The sequence below is a fragment of the Amblyomma americanum genome, chromosome 9, assembly GCF_052857255.1.
Source record: "Amblyomma americanum isolate KBUSLIRL-KWMA chromosome 9, ASM5285725v1, whole genome shotgun sequence".
Classification (NCBI taxonomy): Eukaryota; Metazoa; Arthropoda; class Arachnida; order Ixodida; family Ixodidae; genus Amblyomma; species Amblyomma americanum.
Window position 1 is genome coordinate 49,251,145 of NC_135505.1, and position 18,562 is coordinate 49,269,706.

Consider the following 18,562-nt stretch of genomic DNA (forward strand, 5'->3'; position numbering starts at 1 on the left):
ACAGAGGAGCCGTGCACGACTTACGGCCGTTACACCACCGGGTTACCTTGATACCTCAGCTGCTCTCACACGGGATGAGCAGATCTTCATCGTCGATTCTACCTACACGCCTAACATCATCAGTAAATGGCTTACCGAACTTCGTTGGCATCAAGCGGGCAATATTGACGTTATGGACTGTCCGTACTGTGGCTGTAGGTGTCGTGCTGACCTGTACCACCTAGTATGACATTGTTCAGAGTTCCGCAAGGGACGCCACGACCTCATCGCCAAGCATGGCTTTCCCAATCGATGGCGAGGAATATCGTGCATTGACCAGAGCCGGAGCGAACGGCATCTGGGAAAATATTGGCAAATATGCCAAGATAAGTGGCCTCTACAAAGCAGCGTCTACGCTCCTTTGTAGAGGCCACTTATCTAGGCATATTTGGCGTATGTTGGCGTGGCCTTTCTTAAATAAATGTTGTTAGCGTAGTTGTGTGTCCCTCTTGTTCCCGTTCAATGTCGGCGAGCTCTGTTTTTCTCTGATTAGGCAACCAGCCAAATTAGCCAAACACTATCTTTTCAGCCGCTGTTGTAAGCAAACAAGTGTCAGAAATATTGGCAACCAATGTGGGCAGGTGGTTCCAATCGCTGGCCGCCTTCGGTATAAATTAGCTAAAATATGCATTGGTCAAGCAGAATGGAATACCAACCTTATGGCGATGATCTGTGCGAGGTGACATGAAAGTTGACAGAAGATCCTGTTTTAACTGGATATTGGGGTAGTAAATTTTGTGAAAAGTTAGCATTCGCGAGAGTTTTTTGCGAAGGGAAAGCCTACCTAGGTTTGAAGTACTTTTCATCGCAGTTACGCCAGCTGTTCGGGAAAAGTTAGACAAAATAAATTGGGTACTACGGTTCTGTACTGATTCTAACTGACTAGTAAGAGTTTCGAGTTCCGGGTCCTATACAGAGCACGCGTATTCTAATTTCGATCGCTGTAAGGTTTTGTGGAATAGTAGCTTGGAAGATGCAAGTAGCTAAGTATGCGGTTACCATTGTTAACAACAAAATCGATATGCGCCTGCCATGAAATTTCAGCAGTTATATGAACCCCTAAATATTTATACATTGCTACACGCTCAAGTACAGAGCCTGAAATATGGTGGAGACTAAGATGCAGGTTAGCAGACCGGTGTGAAACACGCATAACCTTACATTTGTTAGTGTTCACTTTCTTAAGCCAAGTGAAACATCAACTAGATACCTTATTTAAGTCATTGCTGTATGAATTGGTGTGAAACGAAAATGATTACTCGATAAACGCAATCATCTGTGAAAAGCCTGATTGTGGAGTTAATAAAGTTTGGCAGATAATTAATGTAAATTAGAAACAATGACGGCCCATTACGGTTTCTTGAGGCACGCCTTTAAAAACTGACGCCTGAGGTAACGTATCCCTCATGCGTTCAAGAGACTAGTGCAAAAATAATTCTTAAAAGCGGAGCATGCAAACGAGTTATTCCATATAGGAAATTCGAAATAAAAATATGAGACGTTTCACTCGCCCATTTCACTCACCTAACGCTGAGATTGGGCGCTACCAATAAGAACCGCGCCTAGCACACACAGCGCAAGCTTTCATGCAATCGTTGCTTTGCAGGGGCAGCCCACAACAGCGCATTTTGACGGTGGCGTAGACAGGGTAGGGATGGCTAGCACTACAAAGGAAGTTCCCGGATGTTTCTGTTTTGGTAGGATTTTAATGCCCAACCTCGGCTCCTGTCTGCTGTCCGGCTTCTCACTTCACACTTTGGGCGAGGTGTGACAACTGGTTTTTCGTTTTTTTTTTTTTTTGCTGCCTACTTGGTGTGGTTTGCTAAAGAGCGTTCACCTCAACGAAAGTTTGAAACGAAAGTTTGAAACTGAATGAAAAGTGTCACCTTTAGCATTTTTCTTAGCTTTCGTTGCTTTGACTGCTTCTTTTCAGTTATTGTGGCATGCGAAAAGCTTACAGCACTCAGAGACATATTATTTTGGATTAATTTTGCCGCCGCGGTGCCTAAGTGGTTATGGCCCTCGGCTGCAGACCCAAAGACGCGGGTTCGATCTTGGCGGAGGCGGTCAAAATTCGATGGAAGCAGAATTCTAGAGGCCCGCGAACTGTGCGATGTCAGTGCACAATAAAGAACCCCAAATGGTCGAAATTTCTGGAGCCCTTCGCTACGGAGTCCCTCATAGCCTCTGTCGCTTTCGGACGTTAAACTCCCATGAACAAAACAAGAGAGAAAGAAAATTACCGAAATCTACTCCTTTTTTTCTGTGTATGTAGCTGGGTTTTAGTGCCTAATGCTTTTTTTTCTCTTGTCAAGATTACTGTACCAGGTAGAGTCCGGAGGAAGCTCTATATTTGTTAACATTGATCAAGATATACATAATATTCTGCAGGGCCGTAGACCAAAAAGTTGGTTTTCACCTTTTACAAATTTTTGCGTTACGTGGCTTAATGCGTTCAAAAAGATCGAAAAACATGACGCCAACGTGGTTAAGTCCATATTCAGTTAACCCCAAATTTTGAATAACCTCATGTTGAAACACATCAAATTTCAAAAATATATTTGACCGCTGTTTAGACATTATGAGCAAGAAGTTCATGTAGGCAAACTAAGCAAAATAAACGGCTGCAAACAAAGACCACGTTGCTATACAGTTATTGAGAACATGTGTACGCGTGAGGATGGTGAGTATTCTCACACATTCAATCACCGAACAGATTCAAGGTGCCGAACTGACGCGTTTTTTTTTTTCACGGCGCTTAAGGGCGTTGTACATTATAAACTACGCAGGGCATCAGAGGATACAGGCGAAAGCTCTTGTCACCATGAGTTTAATCTCGGCCACTTGAATTTGTCTTGTTTACCGACGCCAGACCATCAAAGTTTCTTTGCACGTCTTCCAACGGCGGCCGAGTAGTGGAGACACACTGGCGCCTTTTAGGCGGCTGGCTCGCTTTCTGGTGAAGTGCGCTGGGACAGGGCGTGCTTGCCATGGCGTCAAATGTCACGGGACTGAGCCTCAAAACGGAATCTGGGCCTAACAGGGGCCCGTCCACAGGAATGATGTTCCCAGCGCGCCGGCTTTCACTATTGCGGCCCAATTTCGGCCAGCCTCGAGGGAGCCTTTTAGTTTACTCAGCGAAACTGCTCATCCGGAAAAGTGCCCTGTGTATGAACAGCGAAATACGAGACTCACCGCCCCTGACCTATCTGCTTTATGCATTCTTTGCCTCATCGCCTACTGTTTATTTGCACGACACTGGGCCTCTTTTTTTCCTTATATATTTCCAAGCAGTGGCGCGAGGAACGCGAAGTTTTTCTCGAGTTACATCATCGCGATAACAAATTTGCCAGGATGGAGTAAAAAGTTTCTTCCGTGTCCTTCAAACTTCAAGACGAGTGAAACTTTTGTTTCTTCCGTTGAATTTACTGCTGATAAAGCAACATAATAAAATTGCTCGAAATGGCTGCCTGCCGCGGTGGCTCAGTGGTTAGCGCGCTGGGCTACTGAGCGGGAGTACTCTGGTTCGAACCCGACCGCGGCGGCCACGTTTCAATGGACGTGGAACGCAAAAGGCGCCCGTGTGCTGCGCAATGTCAGTGCCCGGTAAATATCCCCAGGTGATCGAAATTACTCCCGAGGCCTCGACTACGGCACCTCTTTCTTCCTTTGTTCTTGAACTCCCTTTATCCCTTAAATTATGGCGCGGTTGAGGTGTCCGTCGAGAAGTCAGACCGTTACTGCGCCGTTTCCTTTGCTCAAAAACCACTAATTCCACGATAAATCTGTTTCCTTAGCTGCACAATTCGCTTTCCCGCCTTTGTCGACTTGGGAGCCTTTCGCACGTCCAGCCGCTTCTAGTTTTCCTGCTGAGCCGGGCACCTAGCATACCTCCTTTCTTGGCCCACTGTTCAACGACCATAGCGAGGCTTTTGAGAGCGTTCTCATTCTCGCCTTCGGCTTAATAAACGTGCCGCTGGCGATACAGGCTGCCGTTCTTACCCTTGGCGCAAACGGCTCAATTTGATGGCTACGAGGAGAACCTGTAACTAGAAATTAGAATCACATAAAATAAGAATGAAAGGTGTAATAAGAGAATGCCTGTAGGACTAGCCTTGAAGTATAGTTTTTAAAGCTACATAAATATACCCCCCCCCCCCCTCGTTTCAGCGTGGCTTGAACAGAAAGATATGATTTTTCTAAGAATAAGTAACTGCATACGCTTAGGAAGACCTTTAACCATATAGAACTTGTATTTAGTGATTGCTAGGATCCCATCTTTCTCAAATATATTTTAAACCCAACTCTCTAGAATGTGCTGCTCATAATGTTACCGGATTATTCTTCTTCCAGTAGCAAGTAGGATACCCTTTGATAATTGCACACTCTGGGCCCTCCAGAGTTTGTGCAGAACGTCAAGCAGATGTGAATGTACGCATATATGTTGAGGAAGTTTCGTTGATATTATTTCATTTCTCACAAAAGTGATTCGGGCGCGAAGTGATGCCAGTTAATTCCATTGAGTGGATCAGCAGTCTTGATGACTTAGTGGGTAAATTTTTCTTTTTTAGATTTCGCGGCGGCAGAGGTGCCATTAACGTCTTTGCAGTGTCTCTGTGTACACTGTCCTTTTGTCTAAACAGAAAACAATGAAAGAATAATAATTTCTGACCGAATGGTCTTTCATAAAGCAAAAAATTATGAGCTAAACTAGGCTACCGCTTAAGCAAAACATTTGGCGGGAGCCGTCATTGGTCTCAAATCCCACGTGGATGCGGCGGCTGCTGAGCGCTGATGCTTTCTGCAGTCTCACTGCTGCACAGCCTTCCCAGCGTGAACCTCGTCCAATATGGCATTAAACATCCCGGCACCTTCTGAGCCGGAAAGTGCCTTCTCCAAGTAGCCCCCGTGGGTACAGCTCCGGGCACTTCCTAAAGCCGGAGGACTCCCCCCCCCCCCCTAGCGCCCCTTGCGGATCGCATCCGTATGGGGGAACATGTGGGCACCCTGGACACGGAAAGTGTTTCTTCCGGAGCATGCTCCTGTCGGTGCCCCTGCGAGCTCCTGCTTAATTCTATTGACTTCACCCACCCGAAGACTCACAGCGGGCACCGTTTCATAGCTCTCGCCATAAAAAAAGCTGCTCTCTTTGCTCCGGCGCCTCGGTACTTTTGGCTAACACAACGACAAGTTTTTTTTTCGGTCCTGCCTTTCACTCGGTTATAGAAGTTCGCAATGTGTCAGATAAGTTCGGCTTCATGGTCCCCTTTGGGGTCGGAGCATGTTCGCCATAGGTTTCCCGGAACAGGAGCTTGCAGCATTTCATGCCTAAAAGAAGTGCATCATTTTTTTCGCATCCCTGTCCCGCTCTCCTTTACTGCACACATTAGAGAGGGTCGGGAGATGGACAAAAAAAAATTAAAGAACTGAAATCTGTGACAGCGCGTGAGCCACACGTAGCGAACAATCGCGAACATTTGGTGGAATGCTGAGTGCACGCGTGCATATAGACGACGGAAAGCAGCTTGGAAGAAACTTCTCATCAATCAATGCCCAAAAAATTGGCTGGATTATAAGTATGTTGCAGCCAAATTTAAGCGCACTGTCGCCCGTGCAAAAGAGGAGTATAATACAAATCATTATGATTTCCTTTCACAATCAGGAAATAAACGAGCTTTGCTTAATTTCATGAGGCGCAACAAGGTGATTCCCCCGGCTGCCAACATTGAATCCCTCGTTCAGTCCCCTGCTGACATCGCAAAGGCCTTAGAAGATATTGCGTGTGGCCTAGAGCTTCGCTTTACATCCGCTCTACCTTCTCCTGCTGTATTCACATGCACCCGAAGTGATTTCACTGAGGTCTCTATGCCTGAGCTGTCGCCAATTGTTCTGCGCATATCCAAAGCGGCTCCTGGCCCCGATAAGGTCACTTCATCTATGATCAAAATTTTGTTCAATGAATCTCCTGCAGACCGGTTGGCTCTAGTTAACCATTCTATTAAAGGTCCATGGATACCTCATGAGTGGCGTCTTGCGGAAATAGTTCCATTGCTTAAAAAGCAAGGGGAGGGCTTAACATAAGACAACATACGCCCAATTACATTAACATCGAACCTAGTGGAATTGGTGGAAGGTGTCCTTCTGAACCGTGTCATGTCATTGAATTCAGAAAATGCTCTCTTGAATCCATGTCAAATTGGTTCCAAGCCGGGTTGTTCAATTTGGTGTGCTCATACTGACCTAGAGAGTCGTATTAAATTAGCTCGCAATAGAAAACAGTTTGCTGCCCTTGTCACCTTGGATGTCAGTAAAGCATACGACAGCGTTGAGCACTCGACTCTGTTACTAAGATTACAGGAACTGAACTTCCCAAGCTATTTTGTAGCCCGGATTTCTGTTTTTTTTTTTTTTGAAAATAGAGAATTTTACTGCTGCCAAAATAAATGGTGTTTCCTCAAGGAGATTTCCACAGACAAGAAGTGTACCGCAAGGATCAGTTCTCTCACCTGTTCTTTTTAGCATTTTTCTAAGCTCAATTCCATGCATTCAAAATGTGAAAACTTATGTGTACGCCGACTATATTGCATTTTTGCATCAGCAGGTGACATTCACACTCTTTATCGAACCCTGCAAAATTACATCCATGTTCTTGACAACTGGTTAGGAAGAATTCATCTGTCCCTCAATGTGAAGAAATGCGCATTGTTAGTATTTCCGGTTTCTGTTCCCGTAAATATCTGCCTGGTCTATAGAAATAGCATAATACCTCAAGCTCACACGGCGAAGTATCTCGGAGTAATATATGACTCTACTCTATCCTGGCGGCCACACATTGAGCAAGTTTCTGCAAAAGGAGGTCGGGCCATTGGCATCCTACGCAGGCTTTGTAGTGCTAGGCCAAGCATGAGAAGGCATACACTTCTGATGGTTTATAAAATGTACGTCCGCCCAATTTTGGAGTTCGGGTGTGCTTTACTCTCAGGAGCTCCTGCCTATAAACTTCGCCCTCTTGTGCTGTTGGAGAGCGAGGCGTTGCGCCTCTGTCTGGGGCTTCCAATATATGTCGCCACTGCTGTTCTGCACCTTGTGACGCGAATCCCATCGTTATCAGCTAGGTTTCGCCTTTTAACAGTTCAAACATCTTTAAAATTGTACGACTCACCTCTTCACGCTTCCAGTATAATATTTCTTAGCCAACTTTTCGCCTTTTTTAGTGCCGCCTGGTCTCGTTTTCATACTCCGCAGATATGTTCCGTGCAGTCCCTCCTTGATCCCATAAATATTCATTTCACAGATGTCCGCCAAATGTATAACAACTCATCATCTGTCCAGATTGAATTCGATGACATTTCCCATCGAATACAAAGCGGCGGCCCTTCTCGCTTCTTCAGGGTCTGTTGCTGGACCACCTTAGGTCCTTTCCCTCTCATGTTCTTATTGCTACCGATGCCTCGCAGGATCGCGAAAAGGCATGTGTGGGAATTTTTTCGCCTTCACTGGATTGGTCTTTTTCTCTCCGCCTTCCTGACTGCACTCCAATTTTTCTGGCTGAATTATTAGCAGTAATCTTAGCCTTACGAAAATTAGAAACTACCGTTTCCCAGGTAGTGGTTATGACAGACTCACTGTCCATTTGCTCTTCATTATCCTCACCCACTGAGTCTCGAGCATTACGCCTATTTAATTTCCTGATTGCGCTCCATCTAAATTCGGTAAGGTTGCTTTGGGTACCAGGCCATATGGGCTTTCACTTAAATGAGGTTGCAGATTCCTTAGCAAGAGCCTCTCTCTGCGGCCCAGTTGTTGCTGTCCTGGCAACGTGTGCATATACAGCTGCGGTGAGGTTTCGCAGCTACAGAATATTTCAGGAATTTGCTGCCTCGACTCTTACATCATCTCCCGAATATCACCATCTTCTGCATCCTTGGAATAGCAAAACTGGCGCTCGCGCAGACTAGAGGTCTCTTTCACGCGTTTGCATTGCCGGGTTCCACTTCTAAATTTCTACCTTCACAGATCTGGCATGGCGGCTTCCCCATTGTGCCCTTTTTGTGTCGAACCTGAGACAATAGATCACTTCCTGCTGTTCTGCCGCCGCTTCTCTCATTTGAGGAAGCGTCTTTTGCAAATTCCATTTCATCAACTGGGCTTGCCTGTGTCCTCCGCGGTTGTTCTTTCCACCGGCGCTTCTTTGCTTGGGCGAAGCGACAGGAGTGTGCGCTCTGCTGTGCAAAATTATCTTCAAGAAACGCAGCGACTCCCATTCTAATTCCTTTTTCCCGCTATCAGTCAGTGCGACATTGAAACACTACAGGCATTGTATACTATTATGCACATTAAGCCATTGTCCCGTCCTCGATCTCCAAGTTAAGAGAACCCCTGTCCTTCCGTCGTCCAATCTATCAGACTACATGCTATTACGACTCCTTTTTCCGTCAAAACTTTTCTGTATCCAGTAATTAACCGCCTGTGTCCTGGCCACTCCCCCGTAGTGGGTATGTGCCAGAAACGTCTGAGGCCTCCTTTCCTTCCTCAAGAGCGAGCAGTGCGTGGCTGATGTGGCCATAGGCCATGCAGGGAGCAACCCTAGAGACCAGGAAATGGTCTCGGAGGCTTCTGGCCGCCACATATGATGGCGCAATTGCCGTAGTCGACGTCGTACATCAAGGAACAATTCCTTCCCTCGCAGCAAAATCCGAAAGCGAAGGAAATTCGGAGACATGGGCTCTTGGCTTCTACATCAACAATTTCATGGCAGTCTCAATAAATTTCACGGTGTCCACGCCGCCTTCTTCATAGCTGTACAAACCATTGTTAACTGCGTGAAAAACCGAAAATCACAAAAACCGCTGCCACTCCTTCATAGCATAAGAAAAAGAGAAAGCTGTTAATTTTTGTACAGAGCGATAGCCGTAAGGTGGATTTCTCTTCGGTCCGGCGCAGTCGTCGACCCCATTAGTGCAGTTGGAGCCGGGAGCCTTTGACTGAGTGCCGAGTTCTTTGACCATGCCCACGACGTTCCTTGTTGTTCCAATTTTTTTTCTGGCCCCTTACCTCGTCCTTAATTTACTTCTTTTACCTCGGCAGCGAAGTTGGAACCTTGGTGTAGGTGCTTTTAACAGACAGGCCACTTTCTTTATTTCACCTCGCAATTTTTGCTTATTTTGAAAGTAGACAAGACCTATATAACTGCCGAAAAACAACTTTTAGCACAGATAGAAGGACCACGTAGGTATCCCGAAAAATTAGCCCGGTAGGCGTAATATACCGGTATCGAAAACTCGCACCTTCATCTGGAAGTCAACCAGAAAATCATTGAGATCTCCCTGGCTTCTAAGATGGAATGGTTAGAGAACGCTACCTGGAATATGGTGTCAGCGGTGAAATTATCATGGTACGCTTTTACAGATCTTGTTACCCTGTAGCAGTACCGTTATAAAACATGTTTCACTTAGAAAACAACACAAAATATCTGAGCACGAGACTGCATGGAGCATAGGAGTTTTTTCCACTGACTGCTTTAAAATAGAGTAAAATAAATTGTGGAATCACTTGAAGAATAAATTCACAAAATTCTTGACTCGATTAACAGCAACCACGGGATGTGTCAGAAGAAATTTTAAGTCCAACGGCTTTAACATTACTGTGCGTCCGTTTGTGATTACGTAAGTAAGTGAATCCGACATTTGTCGTCTGCATTTGTAATGTGTGGCGGTGACAGCGGTCATGACATTAAAGCAAAGCTGAAGCAAACGGATCCGAGTGATATATACCGGCATTGCTCGAACGTATTAGAATGTGGCAATACGACGGTTGCGCTGGGGGTTGCGATCGGGTAGGTTACCAATTTAGCATTGCGCTGCCGGTCAAATCCCGTTTATCGTGACTTCTTTTCTTATTTGTACAGGTCAATTGGGTATTCTCTAGACCTTGGTCTTATTGACGCCAGCGCTCGTGGAGACGAACGCGCCAATCAAGAAACTAACTAAGCGTTGTAGAAGCGCTCGTCCTGGTCTACGTCGCTGCTGACCATCGGCCGCTTAACACCAATGTGACATCTGGTGCAGGTGCTGGGCACGTCGTTAATGTACCGTACGCCCCCTTCAAGCCGCAATTAAAGCCCCGCACAAATACCTAAGGCAGACACGCCAGTCCACCAGGGCAGTCGCGGATTGCAAGGCCTAGCTCCCGAATTTGGAATACTCCTTGCTTCAATCCACCACGAATGGCCGGTGCTACCACAATGAATCCCCCAGCTGCAGTCCCGCCGGTACTGCTTCACCACCAACGAGAGCCACCCCATTTGCACGGTCAATCCCACGAGTACGCCGAAGACTGGCTGGACCAGTACGAACGACCGGGTGGCCATCTAGAATGGTTGGGGCGCTGACTGCAAGATGAGTCATGCTTATTTCGCCCTCGAAGACTACGTAAAGTTCTCGACCGAGAAGACCATATCTGTCGATGGTGTTTTCCGAGCGGCACTGAACAATCTAAACGAACACGTGGCCATTCATCTACATTCCAGAGTAATGGTAACCGTCGGCTCAAAGAACATACGGCAAATTGAGGCTGTCGTGGAAAGCAAGCAGCTGTTGCTTCTGGACAGATGAATTTCTGCTGCCAAGCCGGTTGTCTTCCTCGAAGAAAGCAAGGTCAACGTTCGTCTCCCCAATTTCAGGAACGAACACCATCACCTTAGCAAGGGGACGGCTATGGCGTATATTGCCGATCTTAGTGAAACTAGGTGTGTGCACAGTTTAACAACTGCTTCAACGACTGAGCCTGACGCTCGTGCTATTGTTCAGTACGACATTAACCGAACCTTGCCGCTCGATCAGCGCGACAAAGTGCGCGAACTGCTCGATCGCTACCGTGGTGCCTTCGCGTCGTCGCCACGCGTCGGGCGGACGCATCTTGCGAAACAGCGCATTATTACAGATGAAAATGTCCCACCGCCCCGCCAGTCACCGTATCAAGTGTCCACTAAATAACTTCAGGCCATCAGCATGCAAGTGAAAGAAATACTCGTAAACTACATTATTCGACCTACTAGAAGCTCGTGGGTGGGACCTGTCGTGCTTGTGAAGGAGAAGGACGGCACATTACGATTCTGTGTTCATTACTGTTGGTTAAACAACATCACTAAAAAGGATGTGTACCTGCTGCCGAGAATTGACGACGCCTTGGATCGCTTATGCAGCAGCAGATATTTCTCCTCCATCGACCTGAAATCTGATATTCGTAAATTAACGTAGACGAGAGGGATTGCAAAAAGACTACATTCATCACTCCAGACGGACTGTGCGAGTTTCAGGTGATGCCATTTGGTCTTTGGTTGGCACCCATGGCTTTCCAAAGGCTCATGTATACCGTTCTTGCGGAGTTTAGGTAGAAAACCTGGACGACGTCATCGCTATTGCCCTATCTTTCGAGCAGGACTTGCGTCGCCTCGAGGAGGTATTACGGCCCATAACGTCATCAGGCCTTACTCTAAAAGCTGCATAATGCCACTGTGCATGAGAACAGGTACAGTTTTTAGGCCATGTCGTGAACCAAGAAGGGGTCCTTCAGGATTTCGAGAAAACATCCGCCATAGCCAATGTTTCACCGCCGCGTGACCAGAAGGACATTCGTCGCTTCCTCGGGCTAAGCGCTTATTACCGCCGCTTCGTAGAGAATGTCTCTAAAATTTTTTCACCCCTTACAGATCTGACAAAGGCGCATGTACCAATCAAGTTAAAACCACCACAGCAGAAGGTATTCCAAGAGCTTCAACGCCGCCTGCAGACACCCCCTGTGCGGGCGCACTTTGATGAACTTGCAGACACCAGGGTCCACACCGATGCGAGCAACGTTGGTTTGGGCGCTGTACAAGTTCAGGTTCAGTGGGACCAACGACGTGTCGCCGCATATGCCAGCCGCGCGCTATTGAATACAGAAGCCAACTACGCTGCCTCTGAAAAAGAATGTCTCGCCATCGTATGGGCAGTTTCGAAGTTCAAATCATACCTTTATGGCCGCTCTTTTAAAGTAGTGACCGATCATCAGGCACTATGCTGGTTGACCAACCTCAAGAATCCCTCCGGATGCCTCGCACGAAGGAGCCTTCGATTTTTGACTTCGATATTACCGTCATTTACAGATCCGGTCCGCACACGAAGACGCCGACTGCTTGTCTCTTGCTCCCGTGCAAGCAGCTGCGGACGGCGCTGCTGACGACGATGAAGTATTCCTGAATGCAATACATACATAAATATGCTGGAGATCAAGCTCACGACTTAAATATTTTCTGCTGGCTGCATCTGTGGTGCAGAATTCAAGCACTCATGTCGTGGAAAGGTCCGCGTGCAGAGGAACTAAGCCTTGAGGCGAATGGTCGCAGCTGGCGTATCCTACGTGGTAGGTTGAACGACGGGGAAAGCAACCGGACCACCTAGCGATGAGGGCAATACGCTGCAGGCGATGCCGAGTATTGAAACGGATGCCGGAAAATGTGTAGCCATGTCTGGTATGTTGTTTTTCACGTCCATGTTTTTCGCTCTTTCCATTCAGAATGTCACGCGCGTCTGCATGACGGGCTAAGGAATGAGCAGTGACTTTTTTATGAGAATTTCCCTTAACACAGTTGCTAACGTTCCAGGCCTTGTCCCAAGTATACAACTCAAGGGGTTTGCTTCCAGGTCACGCTCTGTAGGCTGTTGAGGGTTATCAGCGTTTCAAATCTGTCCTAGGCGAGATAAGGTGTGGGGTTCACTCCAAGGGTTCTATGAGAGGAGTATTACACGGCTTAGGAGTCACACATCTTGCGCTCCAAACTTTTGACGACGAGGGTGCATCGCAGCAGCCAGCATTTGGTTTTGGGTGCTCCGCTCACCTGTCCGAAGGAAGGCAGGAACCTGTCCATGGTGCGGGAGGAGACGATGACGCAGTCCGGCTGCTGCTGCTGCTGCTGCTGCTGTCGCTCGTAGGGCGGCGGAGCCCTGGGCAGCGGCGGAGGCAGCGGCGGCGAGGACGGCTCGTCGGCCGCGCCGAACTCGTCTTCGTCGGCGTCGCTGAGCAGGGACCGCTGCGAGCCAGGAACCATGGAGGATGAGGAAGGAACGCCGCCGCCGGCTGGCGAGCGCCGGCTGGAGCCCTGGCGCCGCGGCGGCTGCTGCCAGTCGCCCAGCATAGTCTCCGTGCTCCGGCTGCTGCACCTGCCGAACGGATGATCCGGAGGGGAAGGCGTTAGCGAACGCTGACGTAGGCGGCACAACTAAGGCTACGGTGGATGCGTGATAGATGCCAACGTATCATATGCGAAAACCCGCCAGGGCTATTTGGCATAGGCCAATATTTTGTTCTGACGGGCTCTTCTTTACCTTACTGCAAAATTATCCTATAACGCCTGCGTTTCACTTCAGTCCTTAATAACACAATTTCTTCGCAGATTCTAGTCTGAAGAGGGCTCATATCCTGGGCGACAGCGGCTAATTCTGCTGCCATAGCTGCTCTCTTCTTAGCGCGGCTTTCACTGATGACAGGCCATATTTCTGATCTCTTAATCAAGCATAGCAATGTGAACAAATGTAGAGAAGCTCATTAGCTACTCAGAGCTCTAGGATAGCCACACACAAAACGTGGCCTTCAACAGACACTGTTCATCTAGGTCCCTTAGCGATGTGGGTCCTTTATTGAAACCAGACGTTCAATCCAAACGACTTGCTTGGCGTTGCTAACAGTTTCTTTTCACTCATGAACCGAACTAAATGCCCTGAGAGGGTGGCATGCTTGTTCCAGCGACCGAAGCAGGTACATTTCTTGCCCTGCGCCGGGTATCCCTCAACGCCAGTGGTGAACAGAACCAGATCCGCTCCTCAGTTTCACCACATCTTACCGTTTTGTACAGCAGCGCTTCTGCCAGAAATCCTATTAGGAGCATATGTGCTGTACGGAACGGCTGCCATTATTTCATTTGATTGAATTTATTCCGTGGGCATTACATAAGGCGGGACAAGAACAGTGTGTAACATAATATCGATACCAGTTCAACAATAACCAAAACAGAAAATCAAAGGAACAAAACAGAGAAAAAAACTCATAGGGCAAGAGATAGTAGCAGAGGATCAGACTATTTGGTAAAGCGAAAAACATCATGTAAAACACACGCGAATCGCTAGTATAGTGCGAAAAATTTCTCGATCCGGGCACGAAGCGAATTTATTAGCCAGGCAACCAAATGGGCCACTGCATCTGGAAGCAATGAATCATTCTTCGCGGTGGTGCGGCCCTTCATGAGAGCTATTGGATGGCTTTGTTTTCGGCGTGTATCTAACGTGTACGTGAAAAACCGAAAAAAACCGGCGTTGTCCTGTTCATGTGAGAGCGTAATATCCAGCGAATGAACCATGTGCACTAAGCCTGTTTAATGCTTTTGCACGCATAGCTCTTGATAATCCTTCGAGTAGAGGAGGAAAGCACCTAATAAACACTTTTTCACATTATGGGATTGTACCCGCTGCGCTAGGCAATTTCCTACGTTTCGAGATAAAATGGCGCGCCGGTGTTGCCGCAAACCGTTTTCGTCGGACTTCCAACAAGTTAGTCGCATTGCGGTACCGTCGCGCACCATCGTTGCGAACGGCCAAGCCGTCAATCAAGAGGATTTCAAGGGAGGCTGGCTGTAAGTGCAGTTGCGTATGTGTTAACGAGCACAAAAAAAACTCTAAAATGTCTAATCAAGCAACAAAAAGTACGGCAGCTCATTGAAATTAGTCAGGATTATAAAACAAACGTATAATAAGATGTTCGGCCTTTATATTCGCAAAAGTATTCCTTCTATATGAAAAGCCCCCCGCCCCACACCGACTGTTGCTTCACCATGAACTAATCACGCGCGCAACCTACTGATGTTTATTACTGTGTAAAAAATTTTTGTGTATATTACCTCTTCCTCCTATCCTCCCTTCCTGTCCTTTCACCTCTTTCATTTAATTTCTTTATTCTGCCGGCTATTCTTTATTTCCGCTGTCCCAGCTAGGTGTTTCACTATAGATGGTAGATGCTGGGGCTAGCAAAAATATTTTCCTTCCTTTTTATTATTTTAATAAACCACTTAGTATTACTACTACACCGACTGATATCGTTAGGATGTGAAAAAAAAGACTGCTATTGGCGTCGCAACGACAATGTGACTGGAGCTATACTTTTTTTTTTCGTGAGCGTTGCTCCATGTGAAACAGCCTTAAGCACAACTGCATGCGATATTGCGACTGCCGCCGCAGCCGGTACAAGATTGCTGTCTTCCATCCGTAGCACACATTGCATTTGCTAGAGCATAATTTTGATGCAGTTGAATTCATTTTTATCTCCTTTGCTTTAAACACTCCTGTGAAGCACGCATTTTGCGATTGCTCCGAATATTGGGACACCACGTGCGGCCGTTGTAACATTTACTTGAAGTAGAGGAAAGCGGAGAAAAACTTATTTCTTACGTAAGGGCCCCGTAACTGTTAACTGAACTGACATATTAACTTGATATTTATTCGCTATGACTGGTCACATCACCCCTACATTGGAGTTTAATGCTTACCAGATTGGCTCCTTGTAAGCAGAGAAAAAGTTGCTAAGAAAACCTCGGTCAATGAAAAAGTGGTTGAACATACCCAGCAATTCTGGACAAAAGCATTTTTGAGCTGTTTTATGAAATCGCGTACAAACACATTTTTTAAATACAATGTAAGATTTCACTATAACAATCAGTATAGCCGCAGATCACCCGACGACAGTCTTGTATTTTTGTTTCTATTCACGTTTTTGCTATCCTCAGGAGCGTTCCCCATTTGTTTTGTACGGCAGTCTTAACTACTCGATGCGATCGATGGAGACAGTTTAGGAAAAAGATTTTGTTAGACATCAGAAGAATGGAGTTTCAATATTTCCATAACAGTGTCATACAATTTTCCAATTTTCAAAACTTTTGCCCGAGAAAGCTGGACATGAGTCGCGAAGTTTTGCACGCCAGATTTTTGAAAACTGTGCAGCTCAAATCAGCCTGGCGTCCTAGGCTAACGAAACTGCGTTGTTATTACAGCTAGTTATTGCTCTTATCTCATGCAAGGTTTAAGCCTTTTGGCGCTGTTGGTTATTAAGATAAAATTGCCTTAACGCGACGTTGTGATGCTCTCGCGGGTCTGAAGTAGATGTAATGGTTTCATTCCGCGCTCAAAACCCCTACGCATTGTTTTCCTGCTTTCGTGGATAGCGTCAGCGTAGTAAAAGGAAGGAATGGCGACTACCGCGCAGAAAACAAGAAAACAGCTCTAGCGATATGCTAGAAGCGCCGGTTCCAACATGTGTTTTGGTGTTCCCAAAGGTGCCCACCACATAAAAGTAAAGAAAATAAGGGAATATGAAAAACAGGAACAGTATAAAATGTCTCGAGAACCTCAGCATCGCACTCTGACCAGCGGGAACGAACAGCTATTTTTGCAACCCATTCTGGCAATGGAGCTGGCTTTGTTCTGTCCTACGATCGCATGAAAAACCTTTGACAGCATTCTATGAGCTGTTCATATTACGTGGTCCATTTCACATTCACTCGGTCTTGTCAATGGTCGCTCAATATACCCGTGGTTTTAAAGCGACTTTGGCAAGCGACCCCGCCTTACCATTGTCAGAAAATGCATCAAATATGCAGCCAATGGTGAGGTGCATTCCAGGCACATCCCAGTCCGTATCGCAGGCAACGGCAGCCAGTGATGTCCGGCGAGGTCCGGTCGCCAACTACGCAGTGGCCGGGTCTCTTCCGACAGACGCTTGAAAGCCGCGGGTATATCTGACAAATTATATCTGACGCGAAATAGACAGTTGAAATTGAACCGCTCATAGAATACAGCCCCTGGTGTTCACGCGCTACTAAATACGTCCTTTCAACACGGCTGACCAAAGCAACAACTCGGACACTAAGGCAGCAAAAAGTTGCGACGAAGGCAGGAAATCCTGCACGCGTGCAAAGACCGACGGTAGAACTGCGCAGAATGCAGTGGGCCATGAAACGAAACAGTGCCGCATTCGGTCTCAGTAGAGTGTCTATCATTCGGATAGCTCGAACAAATTGTCTACATGTTCATGCAGCCAACTTCGTGTGTATTTTTTGCAAGGATGAGTAATATGGTGATTCTGGAACGTCGTCTCATTTTGCTTCATGGGATGGGGAAATATGAGACATTTTGAAGTTTTAGATTTCAAAAATTTTAATTTATTCCTATTCATTTGGACATTTCATAGTTGATGACCATAATGTTAGGACGGTGTGGAAATAATTCGGCACTATTTGTTTTTTGATACCTGCGAATGAAAAATGACGCCGACGATTTGGAAATTTATGCCCCGTTTGGCGCCACCCTTTCTTAGTACAATTTTTTAATAGAGAATAAGTGAACACCCCAAAGTGATTCTAAACAAAGGCAATACTCATTATTTCCAGCATATATTAAGAATAGGAGGTGCGCGTCTAACCAGCCTTCACTGCCTGCAGGAGCATCTCAGGTGGAGCTTTTCTCACCTGTGGTAGGCAAAAAAAAAAAATCGACTTTCCATTGAATCTACGTTGCTGGAGCCGTCCGCTCAAATATATCGCTCGTGCATTATAATAATAATAATTGGTTTTTGGGGAAAGGAAATGGCGCAGTATCTGTCTCATATATCGTTGGACACCTGAACCGCGCCGTAAGGGAAGGGATAAAGGAGGGAGTGAAAGAAGAAAGGAAGAAGAGGTGCCGTAGTGGAGGGCTCCGGAATAGTTTCGACCACCTGGGGATCTTTAACGTGCACTGACATCGCACAGCACACGGGCGCCTTAGCGTTTTTCCTCCATAAAAACGCAGCCGCCGCGGTCGGGTTCGAACCCGGGAACTCCGGATCAGTAGTCGAGCGCCCTAACCACTGAGCCACCGCGGCGGGTTCGTGAATTATCGCACAAAGTGCTTTTTTGTTGAGAGCTACATTTCTATACAATATGCACAAGCTAATTAAAACTGGTAAATTGGTTTTTGAGGAAAAGAAAAGACGCAGTAATTGTCTCACATCTAGGTGGACACCCGAACTGCATCGTGAGGATAGAAAGGAAGGAGCGAAAGAAGAAAAGAAGAAAGAGGTGCCATAGTAGAGGGCTCCAGAATAATTTCTACTATATTGGGGATCTTTAATGTGCACTGACATCATACAGCACGCGGGCGCCTTTGCGTTCCGCCTCTATCTAAACGAGGTCGCCGCGGCCGGGTCCGAACCCGGGAACTCAGGCTCGCGAACTCCAGTTTTCAGCACACTATATTTAGGTACGTTGATGCTGTACGTCATTCGATAAAAACGAGCAGTTCTGCTCCCGCTGAGGGTTACTAATCATTACGTTCGTATTAAATGTACTTCAGTTCTGTGTAGTTCTCACTAATGACTGCACTTTCCCTTTAAAAAAAATCACGTACGTGCTGACGTTTAACTCTATTTTTTATTCAAAGATGTGCTGCCCACACTCATGAGG

At 46.6% G+C, this 18,562-nt stretch overlaps 1 protein-coding gene across 1 annotated transcript in view; it reads right to left on the minus strand.

Moving 5' to 3' along the window:
- Positions 1 to 18,562, minus strand: part of LOC144105326 (uncharacterized) — a 263,954-nt gene that overhangs the window by 55,563 nt on the left and 189,829 nt on the right. The window contains exon 6 of the mRNA XM_077638461.1: positions 12,917 to 13,238. Coding sequence (XP_077494587.1) covers positions 12,917 to 13,238 — 322 coding nt within the window. The remainder of the gene's footprint in view (positions 1 to 12,916; positions 13,239 to 18,562) is intronic.